Raw genomic sequence first — 15,714 nt, forward strand, 5'->3', positions numbered from 1 at the left:
ACACTGCTGCAGACCAATCACCATTCTCTATGATAATGTGGCTTCCCAACAGCTGTGGTCTCCCAAAGCAGTATGCAGCGTGCACCCCCACCCCCCACCAAGCAGAGGCTGGAGGAACACACCATCGAGGCCTTCTCTGGGCATGGGTCAAAGCTCTTTTGGAGACATGGGTGGTTTTAATGTTAGCTTACGAGTGTGCATATAAAATCCTGAACCACATAACAAACAAGATTACAGATGGACAGAAGCTTGAGTTTTCTATAGTACCGTCTAGTCATCCGTGTTAAATACGCAAAAGAGGAAGAAGTGAAGGATTAGAGAAGTCTGAAGGGGAATCACTCCCAGCCAACAGGAAGCATCATCTGACTGAAACAGGAAGTTGTGCCACAGCAGAATTCTCAAAGTCTTGAAATTTTACCAACACAAGGACACGTAAAAGAAGTAATGAAAGTCTAAGAGTCACAGCAGATTTCACAAACAGGAGGCAAAAAGACATGTCCTCGTGGTCTCCAATAACAGGCACGCACACACAGCTTTTTCATTCCAAACAAACCTTTTTATTCGAAAATAAAACAACATTTGTGTACAGAAACTGAAAACTTTCAACAGCAGCAAAAAAACAAAACCAAAACAAACATTTTTTTAGTGCAATTTAGTCAGTTTTGAACTCATTTTTAAGTTGCTACACATATTCAACACTAACACTCAGTTCCTTTTACTTCCCTGCCGATCACAGTCATCCTTATAAAGACATCAGTCTCACTTCAGTCTGTAAGAACTAAGCTTCATATTCTTAGAAAACCAACATCATCACTGCACTCAAAAGTTGCATTTTTGAGGGTCCCTGAATTCACCTAATAAAACAGAACATTGTACCTGTTTGTGAAGTCGCCCAGGAAAGTGTTTTCACTGATATAAAAACAGATGTATAAACGATTACATACTAAAGTCATTTTCACCTGAGGAACTGAACATGTGACCTGAATGTATAGATGAACACATTTTCCCCAGAAAGTGCCTTTTCTGTTTTCTTTAGTCTCTGCTCGTCTGGTCAGGTCTGGTCCGACGTGGGTCTGATGACATCTGTGATCCCTGAAAAATGACTGGCTGAAGCTCCAGAGCTGTCACACAGCAACTGCAGTGATTTCTGTGAACAAAAACAAAAACTTCTTAGTGTTTTTGTGTCTCTCTTCTGATTACTGAACCACAGGATTTTGATGTGATCAGACTTCACGACTGCGTGAGTCACTGCAGGTTTACCCACACTGAATTATTTTTGCTCAGCTGTTGTATTTTCAATGTTTTCTACAGAGAGCCAGAGTTAACGAACAGCACAATTACAACTATCTGTATCCTAAAATAACCGTTAGTGCTATTAATTACATTCTTTGGTTCATTTTGTTAGTATTATATAGTCACAATTTTTTTTTATCACGGTCTTATTTTAAATACACTTGAGCTATCACAGCTTGAATTACGTGGCCAGCATGACATTCACTTTCTTATTTCACCTCTCTGTCTCAGACACGCAAGGAAAAATATACTCGAATGTGAGTCACTCTAACTTCCCTCTGTTCTGTGAGGCACAGAGGGCACTTTCTCACTCAGTGATCATTTTACATGCAAATACAGCCAAAATGACAGCATCACTGCTGCTTTAGGTTGTGTCCTTTCATCCACTTACATCAATTTAAGATTTTTAGAGAACAGCAGGTTGGAAATGGCAGGCTGATTTAGATTAGTTTTGATGGCACTTGGTATTATTATTGACACTGAAATCAAACAGTGCAAACCACACTGAAACTAATGAGGTTCTTTTTTTTCTTCTTTTCTTTGTTTTTCCCTTTAGATCTGGGATGTTGGGAGAAGTTTTACAGCTTTTCCTATTGATAAAGACCACCAATTACCATCCACACAACACCAAATTAGTTTCACTGCTCCGGCCCACTTAAAAGCAAAGTGGGCTATATACAGGGAGTGCAGAATTATTAGGCAAGTTGTATTTTTGAGGAATAATTTTATTATTGAACAACAACAATGTTCTCAATGAACCCAAAAAAACTCATTAATATCAAAGCTGAATGTTTTTGGAAGTAGTTTTTAGTTTTAGCTATTTTAGGGGGATATCTGTGTGTGCAGGTGACTATTACTGTGCATAATTATTAGGCAACTTAACAAAAAACAAATATATACCCATTTCAATTATTTATTTTTACCAGTGAAACCAATATAACATCTCCACATTCACAAATATACATTTCTGACATTCAAAAACAAAACAAAAACAAATCAGCGACCAATATAGCCACCTTTCTTTGCAAGGACACTCAAAAGCCTGCCATCCATGGATTCTGTCAGTGTTTTGATCTGTTCACCATCAACATTGCGTGCAGCAGCAACCACAGCCTCCCAGACACTGTTCAGAGAGGTGTACTGTTTTCCCTCCTTGTAAATCTCACATTTGATGATGGACCACAGGTTCTCAATGGGGTTCAGATCAGGTGAACAAGGAGGCCATGTCATTAGTTTTTCTTCTTTTATACCCTTTCTTGCCAGCCACGCTGTGGAGTACTTGGACGCGTGTGATGGAGCATTGTCCTGCATGAAAATCATGTTTTTCTTGAAGGATGCAGACTTCTTCCTGTACCACTGCTTGAAGAAGGTGTCTTCCAGAAACTGGCAGTAGGACTGGGAGTTGAGCTTGACTCCATCCTCAACCCGAAAAGGCCCCACAAGCTCATCTTTGATGATACCAGCCCAAACCAGTACTCCACCTCCACCTTGCTGGCGTCTGAGTCGGACTGGAGCTCTCTGCCCTTTACCAATCCAGCCACGGGCCCATCCATCTGGCCCATCAAGACTCACTCTCATTTCATCAGTCCATAAAACCTTAGAAAAATCAGTCTTGAGATATTTCTTGGCCCAGTCTTGACGTTTCAGCTTGTGTGTCTTGTTCAGTGGTGGTCGTCTTTCAGCCTTTCTTACCTTGGCCATGTCTCTGAGTATTGCACACCTTGTGCTTTTGGGCACTCCAGTGATGTTGCAGCTCTGAAATATGGCCAAACTGGTGGCAAGTGGCATCTTGGCAGCTGCACGCTTGACTTTTCTCAGTTCATGGGCAGTTATTTTGCGCCTTGGTTTTCCACACGCTTCTTGCGACCCTGTTGACCATTTTGAATGAAACGCTTGATTGTTCGATGATCACGCTTCAGAAGCTTTGCAATTTTAAGACTGCTGCATCCCTCTGCAAGATATCTCACTATTTTTGACTTTTCTGAGCCTGTCAAGTCCTTTTGACCCATTTTGCCAAAGGAAAGGAAGTTGCCTAATAATTATGCACACCTGATATAGGGTGTTGATGTCATTAGACCACACCCCTTCTCATTACAGAGATGCACATCACCTAATATGCTTAATTGGTAGTAGGCTTTCGAGCCTATACAGCTTGGAGTAAGACAACATGCATGAAGAGGATGATGTGGACAAAATACTCATTTGCCTAATAATTCTGCACTCCCTGTATAGCCCACTATGTAAAATTAGTTTGAAATCCCTGCTTTAGATTTAGACAGATTTCTACATAAAGAAAGTGGTTATTGCTGCTATCATGTGATAAAAGTATAGAAACCTTACGGAGAAGAACTTGAATTTGTGGCATTTGGGGCTAATAATTTGTTTCCCAAATGACAGTATATGTGCCCACAGTAAGTACGAGTGCTGCCAGAGTCAGCGTTACTGTGATATAACCAGAAGCTGAAACTACCTGAAAAACCTACGCAACCCACCTCAGCTCTCCTCAGTTTCGCCATTTCTTTGATTTTCCTTAGCTCCACTTCTTCTTCTCCTTCCTCCTCCACCTCCTCTTCCCGCTCCTCTTCCTGATTGGTCTGGTAGGTTTCAGCCTTTGGGACTGGTGGCATGGTAGCCAGGAGTGCGGGTAGAGTGAAACAAGACAGAAAACGTGCCTTCAGCAACTGGTAGGCAGGATTATTTGAGAAACGCTCAGCTACCAGCTGACGCACTGCTGCCACCAGCTCCTCCTCCTCTTCCTCCTCATTCTTCTCCTGCTGCTGCAGGTGGTCAGAGCTGACAGGGGCGGCTGCAGAGGACGCTGCAGGGAGACACAAACAAACAGAACAATCTGAGCAGTCCCTGGAGGAAACTGTCAATTATTAAACATTCAGCACTTAATATTTTATCAACAGAATTTAGAGAGCAGGAGACACCACCTGCTGTCGGGTCATATTGGTGTGTTACCTGGTTGTTTCTCAGCGGGTGTGATGTCTGAGGTGGAGTCCGGCAGGTCTGGTGGAGGTTGAGGTGGAGGCTCATTGTAGCCGGTCTTTGTGCTGCTGTCAGGCTTGGAATTGGTCTGGGGCCATCTGGATTTGTTGCCCTCACGCACCAGCTGCAGGGACGACCTGGTTAGGGACTTCTTGGCACAAAGCAGTCCACTGAGCGTGCTCAGATTGCTGACAAAGGGCGGAAGGTAGGGCAGGGACAAGCTCATTCCTGGTATTACCACCCCTCCTGACCCACTTAGCCAGTCATTTATGGCTGCTGGGGGTTCCAAGAACATAAGAGAGGGGTCGATCTCCAGCACCTCCTTCCTCAGTGGCCTGGACTGTGGGGCATCCACTCTGACTGTGCCCCGCGGTGAGAAGTTAGTGGAAGACAGTGGGGGACAGAAAGGGAGGGAGTAGTGACCATGGTCTAGGTCAGATGGCTGCACTGAGGGTAGGGCGAGAGGCTTTGGGTTACAAATGGGTGGCTCAGGAAGTGGGTGAGGCTGATTTGGAAGGGTTATCGGTACAGGCACAGAGGACAGTTTAGGTGCAATTGGCCGCAGGCCTCTGGTGGCAAGCTGGACAGGTGATGGGGCTGTGTATTGGTTTAAACTACTCCCTGGGGAAGGAGGGACAGTGTTTATTACCGCCATCTCCAGGCCTTGGGGCGGGGCTTGTGCAAGCTGGACCAGGCCTGTAGGAGTCATGACCCACATTGACTGACCCGGACATAAATGCAATCTGGGCACCGGAGCAGCGACTGGAGTCTGTGTGCTCGTCTTCTCTTTAGATTCTGCACGGTGAGCATCGCCAGCACTGCGAGAGCGCTTCTGCCGAGGAGACGAGGTAGAAGATTTTTTCTTCTTGGCTTCAGCCTGCAAACACAGACCACAGAGGAGACAGTCTGAAGAGGTGACAGATACCAGCTAATAAAAACTATCAGCTAATGATCTGCGGCATCGGTCTCCTGCTTTCCTCAACTTCAAATCTTTTGCAGCTGTTTGGTATTTTGATTTTTAAAGAGACCTTAGAAGCTGCCGTTTAAAAGCAACTAGGTGATTACACTACCTGTACATGCTTTGCTGTTGTTGTTGTTGTAATTATGTGACTAAATGAGGAATGAAGAACAGAATCTAGTAATCTTACCTTGGCCTGAGCATCTTCCTGCAGAGCTTTGGCTTTATGAGTCAGCTTTCGAATTCGCTTTCCGTCCACACCTGTACTTGTCCTGCCCACACACTGGTCGTCCTTGTTTCTCATTACTTCCTGCTTTTCTGCTGCTTGCCTTGGTCTTTTCTTTCCTCTGGCCTGGCCATTGGGAACATTGCTGTCTGGCTGCTTTGGGACAGGACAAGGCTGACTCAAGTCAGACCCATGCTCAGTGGGGCTAGGTGTTAAAAATGTGTAGTCGTGGTCGTTCGAGTTTGGGCACGAAGTGGAGGAAACAGCATGCTGGCTGGTCACACTGGAGGGGAGTGGGACTAAACTAAAGTTTGGAGTTGAAGACATGGCTCCGTCTGAGTGGGAAGGCGTGGCAGACTGGCATGACAGGAAGGACAGGTTACCAGAAGTCGAAGAGTCATTCGGTGTGAGATGAAGAGATGCGACTAATGAAGAAGGGATAACATCAACTGGATGAGCTGTAGGAGGTGTGGTTTGGGAGGAGTGAACATTCTGAGGTAGCAGCTGAATGGGAGCACTGGCCATCTTTAATGGAGCCGTCTTTGCTGTCTTTTTTACTTTAGCCTAAACAAAACAAAAACAAAAACAGAGATGAGCTAGCAAGACCTATATGGCATTCCGAAGAGAATGGAAATCGTGAGACCATGACGTGTCCAGAGTCGGTGTGCTTGTGACAACAAAGAAGAAAATGGTGAAGAATTTCAGCATAAACTCAAAAATGATACCAGGGGAAAATAAGCTATATGCAGAAGTTGCTGAAGAGCTGACTTGAATTGAGGTTTGCTACAATGTCCTTCACTACAGTACTCTGCTAAACTGATATAGGGCTGGATTAGGTGACCCTGAACACTCTTAGTTATGCTGCAATAGGTTTGGTCTGCTGGGGTGCTGCCCTTCTCCGAGCCTGCTTCTGCTGGAGGTTTCTTCCCACTGTTCCACATTTCTTTCTAACACTGTAGAATCTTTACCTTAAAGGCAATGCTATACAAATAACATTGAACTGAACTGAATGAGTCGCTTCATATTTTGAAAATGTATGGATGACAATGTCTGAAATTATATTAAACTATGATTTCTGGGTAAATCTGGAATTTTTTCAGAATACTGGAGAGTTAAAACAATAGCAGACAGTGCAATGGTATATACTTAATAGTGTGGGAAAGTTTGCATGGTTATAGTGGACTCGTAAAGGCTAGCTGATTAGATTACATAAGTCAAAAAAAAAAAAAAATCCACTGAGCTCAATAAAGGCAAGTACCTTTTTCCTCCCCATGCAGCGCTCCCACACTTTTCCCACTTTCTTTGCAAGTAGAACAAATCGAGTATGAGTGAAAGCAGTATTGTAATTGTTATACTCCCAGTCTAAAAGATAAATAATACATTTTTTTTTGTAATAAAAGCAACTAGAAAAGAAGCAAAAATAATAACTTCTGTATAATCATTGATTGCGAGAAATCTGAAAATGTTACCTGTGCTTTGGTGACTTGGCGTGGAGCTCTGGCCTTCTGACTGAGATTCGAAGTCTTCTTTCTGTCCTCACTCATACTAACTTCTCCCTTCACACTTGCATGTACAACCCCATTCTGACTCTCGTGATTCTCTGTTTGCTTTTTTCCTCTGGGTAGATTTAGGGTGGAGGGGGAAAGGCAAAGTTGGCGGGAACAGGCAGGAGGGGAGAGGACAGCAGTTTGTGAGGGGCTAATAGATACAGGCTGATTAAGGAATGGGGGCAATGAGGTCAAAGGTACAGCCTGTTGGTTACAGGTAGAGGAGACATTCTGGAGCGTTGAGACCACAAAAACTGGAGTGGTAGTCTGCCTCTGACAAGCAGCAGGAAGAGCAAATGGAGAAATGGTGACCCCTGCATGCCGAGATGTGTGTTGAGCTGGAGAGAAAGCAGCATTCAGCTGTGAGTCAGAATGAGGAATTGAGACAGGCTGATGACATGACAAAGGAGCAACTTGAGGCCGCATGTTAGGAGGCACCTGAGTAACAATTGATGGGTGGAGCTGAGAAGGAGGAGTTTGTCTGCACCACCTGTCTGCCTCAGATCGCTCCTGCATGCCCAAATGCATCCGCTGAAGTATTCCTGCCACAGTATTTGGATTCTTAAATTTGCCAGGAGGAGGATTGGAAGGTGGAGTCATTAACGTCACCCCGCTCTGCCTCCGCTCTATCATCTCCTTGCACCCCATGACATCCACATTCATGACTCTGAGGAACAGCGTGAAGACAGATGTTGAAGAAAGCTCTTTCTTCTCTACTCGCTCCCTCAGGACATCTGCTGCTGTTCTTTTGGTGCTGGCTGGGATCAGCAGGTTGCCGATCCATGGTGTCACTGCAGCCTGAAGCATGAGATCTACCCCCTGGCCAGTCATTCCTTTCATAAAGAGTGGCCTGCTGGTTTGGGAAGTCTTTGTCTTACATTTAGACCTACTGTAAAACCTCCGCGCTTGATTGTGCAAGTGGGCTCGGAGCTGGTCAGGTGACACCATCATCATGGCGCCGCTGTCGTGGCGTTCTTCCCATCGCACCTCCCTGGGATGTGGTCCGATGATTACAGAGCGTCCAGACTTCCCCAAAATGGTCGACCGCATTAAATTGTCATTGTGAGACTCATTGGAGGAAGCCAACACCACAGGACGAAAGTTCAAGAAAGTAAATGGTTGGGCTCTTTCAACTGGAATCCATTCCTGCATGGGTGGGAAAGTGTATTCTTCCTCCAACTCCTCCTCCTTCTGCTCCTCTTGCACTTCCACTAGTTTCTCCACTTCTGGTACCTCTGTCTTTTTCATCTTCTTTTTCTTCTCATCATCACTGTCCATGTATTCTATCGCCATCTCTTCCTCCTCCTCCTCCTCACTGATCACTTCTTCTTTTATTGCCTTGAGGCGTCTCCTGATGTTGTTGTTGGTTTTAGCAGCCTTCTTCTTCTTCTCCTCATCTCCCCCACGTTTCCTTTGTGGTTTTCTAGCACACCCTAATTTCTGTTTTCAGAGAGTCAAAAAAAGTCATTTGTTTCAATTTCCATGGTTCCTAAGTAGTTAAGCAGTTGTCACATTTTTTGTGAATATTGCTCATATATGTAGCTGATATTCTAATTCTATCTCCTGCCAGTGGTTAAGCTGGCATTAAATAAAGTAAATGAATAAATGCACATTAGGAGTGCAATGAAAGTACCATTTGGTACGTTTCCTAACATAACTATTCTTTGATTATTTTGGTTTTGGTTTCATCTCGTTTACAGACCAGATCCCAGAAGCCCGAATTTTTCCGAACCACCAGCTGAATTACAGACACAGGTAATCCTGTAATGTTATGTTAATCCTCTCACAACACCAACATTTCCCTCCCTCCAAGACAGGTCACGTACCTCATCTGCAGCTTTGCTCATTTGCCTCCATGTCCTCATACACTGAGCATCAATACGGTTGGGAATCTCAGATGCGATCTTTGCCCAGTGACCTGAAAGAAACAAACATGTGCGCGCATACACACACACACACACACACACACACACACACACACACACACACACACACACACACACACACACACACACACACACACACACACACACACACACACACACACACACACACACACACACACACACACACACACACACACACACACACACACACTCAAATTAGTTCAAACACACACGCTTGAAAGCAGAGTGTGTCACTGCAGCTGCTTACATGTTTAGTGCAGAGTTTTGTTTATCATTGGATATTAATCAAAAAATGGCTTTGCAGATGAAGATTTAGCTAAAGATTCATGTTATCAGATCACACAAAAGTATGTTAAATGTGGAGCTGCCAGACAGGAGGAAAAGAGAAAGACCACAAAACATCCATGGATGTAGTGAAGAAGCATATGGAGTGGGGTTGTTGTGACGGAAGAGGCTGCTGTATGTTGCAGCTAAAGAAAGAAGAACGCTGCTATGAAAGGGTCGTTCTTAAATAAGGGAAATGGGGAGAGAAAAGGCTGAGGTATGCCAAATTACACAAGAAGGGGACTGAAGAAAAAAAACAAAACAGTGGAAACATGTTGATTTATCACTGTGGGGAAGGTCAAGTGAGAGGTACAACAGTGAGTGTTTACAGTCATCTATAAAGCACACTGGAGACTCCACCATGGTATTTCAGAATTGCCCTGGCATGTCCCAGGGCAGAACCAGGGCACGCTGGAAAGATTATATCTCTTGGCTGGCCTTGGAATGCCATAAAGTTCCCCCAGACAAGCTGGAGGAGGTGGCCAGGGAAAGGGAGGTCTGGGCTTCTCTGCTTAGGCTGCTGCCCTCGTGACCCGGCCCCGGATAAGCGGAAGAAGACGGATGGATGGATGGATATGTTTATAAATCTACTGTCAGTAATGTTTATGAATGTTTATATTCTGATGAAAATGATTTATGTTCTCATTCTGTTGTCAAAACTGTTCCTGGGTTAATGTTACGTTCCCCCCGAAGGGGTCTAGGCGTGCGAGCCTCAGAGGTGATTGCTGACTGGATTCAGGTGGCAAACGAGGCTAACCAAGAGCAGCTGTGTCCTGGGGAGAGAGGAGAGTGAGAGAGACAGAGGGGGTAGGAGTGGCAAGAGAGGAGGAAGCGGAGAAAAACACCACGCCCACACAAGGGCAGTTTCAGGAGGCCCAGCTAGGGCCGTAACAGTTAATAAGTCAGAACAGAAGTGATGCTGCAGTAAAGATTTTGGGCTTGTGATTTATGATTTTGTGTGATTGTAAAAGCTGCTGCAGCAACATGCTTTTAATATCCTGCTCTGTTGCATGTTTGTGACCCACCGACTCCATGTTTCTCCACCAGCTCCAGTAGCAGCTCCCTCTCCTTCCTGTCGAATGGGCCTCTTTTTGTCCCTGCCTTCAGACAGTCATAATACCTGCAAGCAACCCCACACACATCTTAACTAGGACCCAGATTATCACACAGACTCTGTTCTGTTCTCCCAGTCAGGTATTACCTGTCTCTGCAGCCTCCATCAGTGCGTCCGGGAACTTCCAACCTGATCTTCCACCAGTTCTTCTCTCCGTGACGAGCCACAGCTTGTAGCAGAAGCTGACAGACAAAGAATGGTCAGTAACTAGATGTTATCATATGTATCAGTACAAATATAACAAATACTCCTAGTAGGTTCCAAACTGGGACCTTATGCAGCAGAATCTCATCACAGGAAGACAAACAAGTACTTCCTCTCTGAACCATTTACACTACTGATTGTACACTGATGTGGGTCTGCTATGGTGTATCCGCTTAGTCCTCTGTGTACCTTATCCTCCTGCTTGGTCCATGGCCCTCTCTTCAGGCTCGGATCTAAAACTTGGTTCCACCTGTAGATCAACTGTGCAGGGTCACGACCTTCCATGAAGTAACTCACTGGGAACAGAAGAGGTTTCAGAGTGTTGGCATGTAAAACAAGAACATGCAACTCATTAATGACAGGGAGACAGGCAGACTGATGTAACAGTGTGATGTGATTACTCTGTGTGTATGGGATGAAGTTCCCGATCCTCATCTTGTCCACCAGCTCTCTCAGCAGATCATCTTCAGCCGGAGTCCAGCTGCCACGTTTTAGTGAGCCCGAGACAAAACGCTGGAACATCTGAAGACACATGAAAGCTGTTCTTCCAGTCTGAGAGGAGGAGAGAAAGAGAGGTCAAAAATAGCCACACATTTCAGACAGATAGACGGCGTTCCCTCCTGCTCACCCCCAGCTCTTGTGCGATGATCTCCCAGTGTCTCTCTTTGTGTTTCCTACTGATCTCCTTCAGCTGCTGCACCTCCTCCTGGCTCCACCGAGTCTTATTAATGGATGGGTGGAGGAAGTTCTGCCAGAAACAGCGGATGTCCCCTGCATCCCTCGTCTCTTCAAACTGGGGATTATGGTAAAAGAAGTGATCACCTCAACACTCTCCGTCACTTCTGCATTTGTCATCAGATTCCCAAATTACTTTTCAAAACTTACATCAATGTTGGATATTTTCTGCCAGTCATATTCTTCAAATCGATCACCAATCAGCTCCTCTTCCTTCTTCTGTCTGACCATTCAGAACAGTGAATGAGATACACGTTACATTTTAAACTGCTGAACATACTAGACTGTTACAATAAAAAGCTATTGATGGCAATATTTGTAGCAGTGGCTAATAGAAAAGCTAACTGCCTAGCATTATTACAAATACTTGTTTCTTACTAGACTAAACTAAACCTGAACCAAGCTAAAACATTCTGGTGAATCACTGGCTTCAGCTCAGAACTGAAGAAGCTTCTCGGATGAGAGGCGAAACGTCTTCGAGAAACTTAAAGAAGTCCAGATGCTTTCTTTACAAGCTCCTTAGACTACGATGACCTGGATGACCGAGAACCTTCACACACATAAAAAGTGGATGGTTACACTGCAGGTTCTGCAGATACAGCTCAGAAAAATGATCTCCTGACAAAACAAATTTCCCACGTGTGGGACTAATAAAGGTTATCTTATCTTATCTTATCTTATCTTAATGAATATCATTCCGATCGTACTAAACTATGGGAATTTAGTTAAAGAATGATGGAAATTTTTGACTCTTTAAGTTAAGGGTATTTGTCAGCTGTGCCAACATAAACCCTTAAACTGTTTGTTGGACTTCTACAGCTCTCTGATGTTACCTGATAATGTGACAATTCCCATCTCTTGTATAAATATGGAAACATCTGGCTCTGCAAAAACACTGAAGTCCAAAATTTGATATCCAGCTAACCTGAGCAAGTTGATTTCTCTCTCCAAAGTGTCTATCTGCTCTCTGATTAGCTGCCTGTCTGCCTCCTCTACAGAGAGCAACTTCTGACTCAGGTAGTCTACCCTGAAAAAGAAACACACAAACACAGACTCAAAAAAGGCAGACAAAATGTAATGATAATAAAAAAAAAAAAATCATATCAATAATAATTAAAAACAAAGATGAGAGCATGTGATGTTACTTGGAGAGTTTGGGCTGGATGAGTCTTCTCAGACTCTCTCTAGACACTGCATGGATCAAGAGAGTCTTCTGCCAGCTCTCCCCTAAGACACACAGATATAGGAAATGGGACAAACACCACTTGGTGATAAAATGGTAAATGGTCTGCACTTATGCAGGACCTATATTGCTCATTTCCCCTCAATGTTATTTTTGGGCTCTAATTTGCTTGACTGACAGTTGAAAATAATCCTTTTTTATTTATTTATTTATCAGTGCAGCAACTTCAGTGGGACTTCAGTTCATCAGAATAAAACAAGCAGTTTAACTCCAGTCCCTTTAAGATGCCTTTCTTTTGAAACTTTCGCCATGTTTAATATGAGTATCCACTACAGTAACCACCAATTTTAACAAAGCAAATAGTCCAAAAACCTGCATATTAACAAAGCATATTACATTTGCATGCCCATGTCCCAACTTTTAATAATTTGTTTACATTTTTTTTTGTGTATTTGAGCACTTGAGATACTCTTTCTATTCTTTTCAAATTTAATGTATGGTTTAAATTACTTGCAAATCTTTATGGATTCTGTTTAATTTATATTTGTGCTGCAAAAACATCACTGGAATCAGGTTGATTAGATAAATTATGCACCTGCTAAACATCAGCATGTTAGTCTTACTTTCATGAGCATGAGTGGATGCTAATGCTAGTATTTAGGCCTAAACACCACTGTAGTTAAAAACAGCCTCACAATGCACCTAACATGTTCATTTATTTATATACATTTATTTGGTTTGTTTCACTTTGGGTAAAAAAAAAAGGGGGGGGGGTGTTTGTACAGTCTTACATCGTTTTATTTTCAGCTTCTTGTCGTCGAGATACCCTGCAATCCTGCTCGTCTTTTCCTTCGCCTCCTGATTGGCTGGAGGACCCTGGAGACATACAGACAAACACAGCCCCTTATTGGTCAGCTGCAGTAACAGTAACCCTGTGTCTGTTGTTGGGTATGTTTGTCTTACCAGTCCCGTCAGTTTGTCCTTGAAGTATGGTTTTAGGAAGCGACCTAGATACATCTTCATTGGCTGCTGGTAGGAGGAGTTGGTGGGCTGCTGTTTGGAAGGCTCTTTAATTCGTCCAGACAGCTGAGTTTCCAGCTCCTTCTGCATTAGCAAAACAACAAGCAAACAAACAAAAACATTTAATATGAGCACTGACCTACTGTCTGTAGTCATGTGTTAGTACTGACGTGCTGTCTGAGATTGTCTGTTAACACTCCTAATTATCTGGTTGCGTGTTAACACTATTCTAATGTCTGTGTTTTTATATCTGTACTGACCCACGGTCTCTGGCTGTGTGTTTTTACTGACTTGCAGTTGTCGTGCACGAATACTGGCCTGCTGACTGGATGTTCATGCATCGGTACTCTACTGGATGTCAGCTCGATGTGGCTTAGTACTGACCTGCATTCTGCAGTTGTGTGTCAATGACCTGTTGTATGCATTAGTCCTGACTGAGTATTTGTGTGTGTGTTAGTACCGACCTGCTCCTTCTGGTTTTGTGTTAGTAGTTTCTCCAGCTGGTCCAGAGTCTCTTGGACCACCTGCTGGTACACAAGGTTCATCTGAAGACATGAGTCCACTGACGGTGACAGGCCAAGGTCACTCTGCAATCAGTGTAATTATACAAAGTTATTTCACAGTTACTGACAGAGGTACTGACAAAGGTACTGACAGCGTAAGGACATGGACGCTTACCTCCTCACTGCTGCTGCAATCATCATCTGCCAGACAGAAAGCAGGAGACATTTATTTGCCTTTTTAAATTCTCTAAAAAGTACCAGAGTTCCCAGTGTGGTTCCTTTAAGGTTCCTACCTCAATTTTGATATAAATTATATTTTAGCAGATAAAATACACAGTGACTTTTTCATTAGTTTCTGATTATGTGGTGAAAAGAAAAAAAAAAAAACATTGCCAGGCTCCACGGACACACTGCAGAACAGCCAGAGAGAGGTACCTGAAACAATGATGGGACTGTGTGGTCCCAGCACTTCCTCCAGGTTCTGGATCTCTTTCTGGATTTTCTCTCTCTCAGCCAACAGACCTGCTGCAGACTGAATGCAAGCAAACACACACGCACTCACACACGGTTTGTCTTTGTTGGAACTCTTATTCAATTCATGCATCAAGTTGTACTGTGAGATCTACCTGTCCAGCTGGGTTATCCACATTCTCACGATCAGAATCATCATCTAGTCAGAGATATAGCAGGTCATTTAGAGACAAGCAAACTGATAGAGCGCGATAAAGAGAGACAGAGAGAGAAGATGGGTACCTGTCCCGCTGCTTAGGAGCTCCAGTTCAGCATTGGTTACAGACAAACTCCGTTCCAGTTCCTCTACCTCTCTCTGGATCTTGTCCCTCTTTGCTGACAGAGAGGCGGACATGTCTGCGGACAGACACAGAGAACGCTGCATTATTCTGTCACGACAAACATCACGATGAGCATTTAACCTGGTGATTTGGTTCAAACCGAAATATTTATGAATAAGAGTCTTTCTTTTGACTGACTTGTGGTCAGGGCTATCACTTCGATAGAAAACAACACGCACACACACAAATATTTTAATGAACTTCCTGGTTTGGGAACATTCATAAATTATATGTATTAAAGACAAAACAATGTAAACGAGAGTCTTGTTAATTTTCCTTGTATAAAGCTTAAACTGAGTTTAACCTGAAGCAAACAGCTTCAGATTCAGCAGTAGTAGCACTACTTGCAACAGCACTACTCCACACACGGAGTAGTACTAACACACTGCACGAGCGTTTTAGACCACAGCAGCTCGTGCAACATAGTTTACCCATGTGTCTTTATCGAGTCTTATTACGTTTCTACTTTTTACCTCCACACGCGGGGACCTCCAATCAACGCGTTTCCGACGTTAACATATTACCCAGCAGGCTGTGCGGCGGGGAAAATTGTGTTTAGACGTTCCGTTGTTCACACTTAAGTTCCGGTTCAGAAAGTCCACAAAAAAACAAGCATGGCGATTTATTCTTCCGTTTGTCACTGCGATGCTTCAAGCTATACGTAAGAAACGACAAAAAACAAAAACAAAATACCCGCTGCCCAAAACCAACAACGTCGCCGATCCGTTGTTTGGGTCCTTCTCCCGATGTCACTTCCGGTTGTTGCGTAGTTTCCATTCAGCATAGAAGTCTGTTTTATCAGATATTTTTGTTTTTAGACCCACAGCCCCATGATAATCCCTAAAAAATTATTTACAT

General features: G+C 43.7%; 1 protein-coding gene across 1 annotated transcript; it reads right to left on the reverse strand.

The window, feature by feature from the left end:
* Positions 1 to 540: 540 nt before the first annotated feature.
* snapc4 (small nuclear RNA activating complex, polypeptide 4) lies at positions 541 to 15,695 on the reverse strand. Its single transcript, XM_031734909.2, has 22 exons — positions 15,330 to 15,695; positions 14,759 to 14,872; positions 14,632 to 14,675; positions 14,441 to 14,537; positions 14,181 to 14,206; positions 13,967 to 14,089; positions 13,446 to 13,586; positions 13,274 to 13,358; positions 12,445 to 12,526; positions 12,225 to 12,326; positions 11,450 to 11,522; positions 11,193 to 11,357; positions 10,966 to 11,116; positions 10,754 to 10,860; positions 10,448 to 10,542; positions 10,272 to 10,366; positions 8,842 to 8,933; positions 6,938 to 8,455; positions 5,433 to 6,032; positions 4,258 to 5,161; positions 3,786 to 4,111; positions 541 to 1,147 (listed from the first exon to the last, which is right to left on the reverse strand). Exons 2-22 carry the CDS (start codon positions 14,868 to 14,870, stop codon positions 1,052 to 1,054), a joined length of 5,034 nt encoding a protein of 1,677 aa, XP_031590769.1. The 5' UTR covers positions 14,871 to 14,872; positions 15,330 to 15,695; the 3' UTR covers positions 541 to 1,051.
* Between the last annotated feature and the right edge of the window lie 19 nt (positions 15,696 to 15,714).

This window comes from Oreochromis aureus, linkage group 12, assembly GCF_013358895.1.
Source record: "Oreochromis aureus strain Israel breed Guangdong linkage group 12, ZZ_aureus, whole genome shotgun sequence".
Lineage (NCBI taxonomy): Eukaryota > Metazoa > Chordata > Actinopteri > Cichliformes > Cichlidae > Oreochromis > Oreochromis aureus.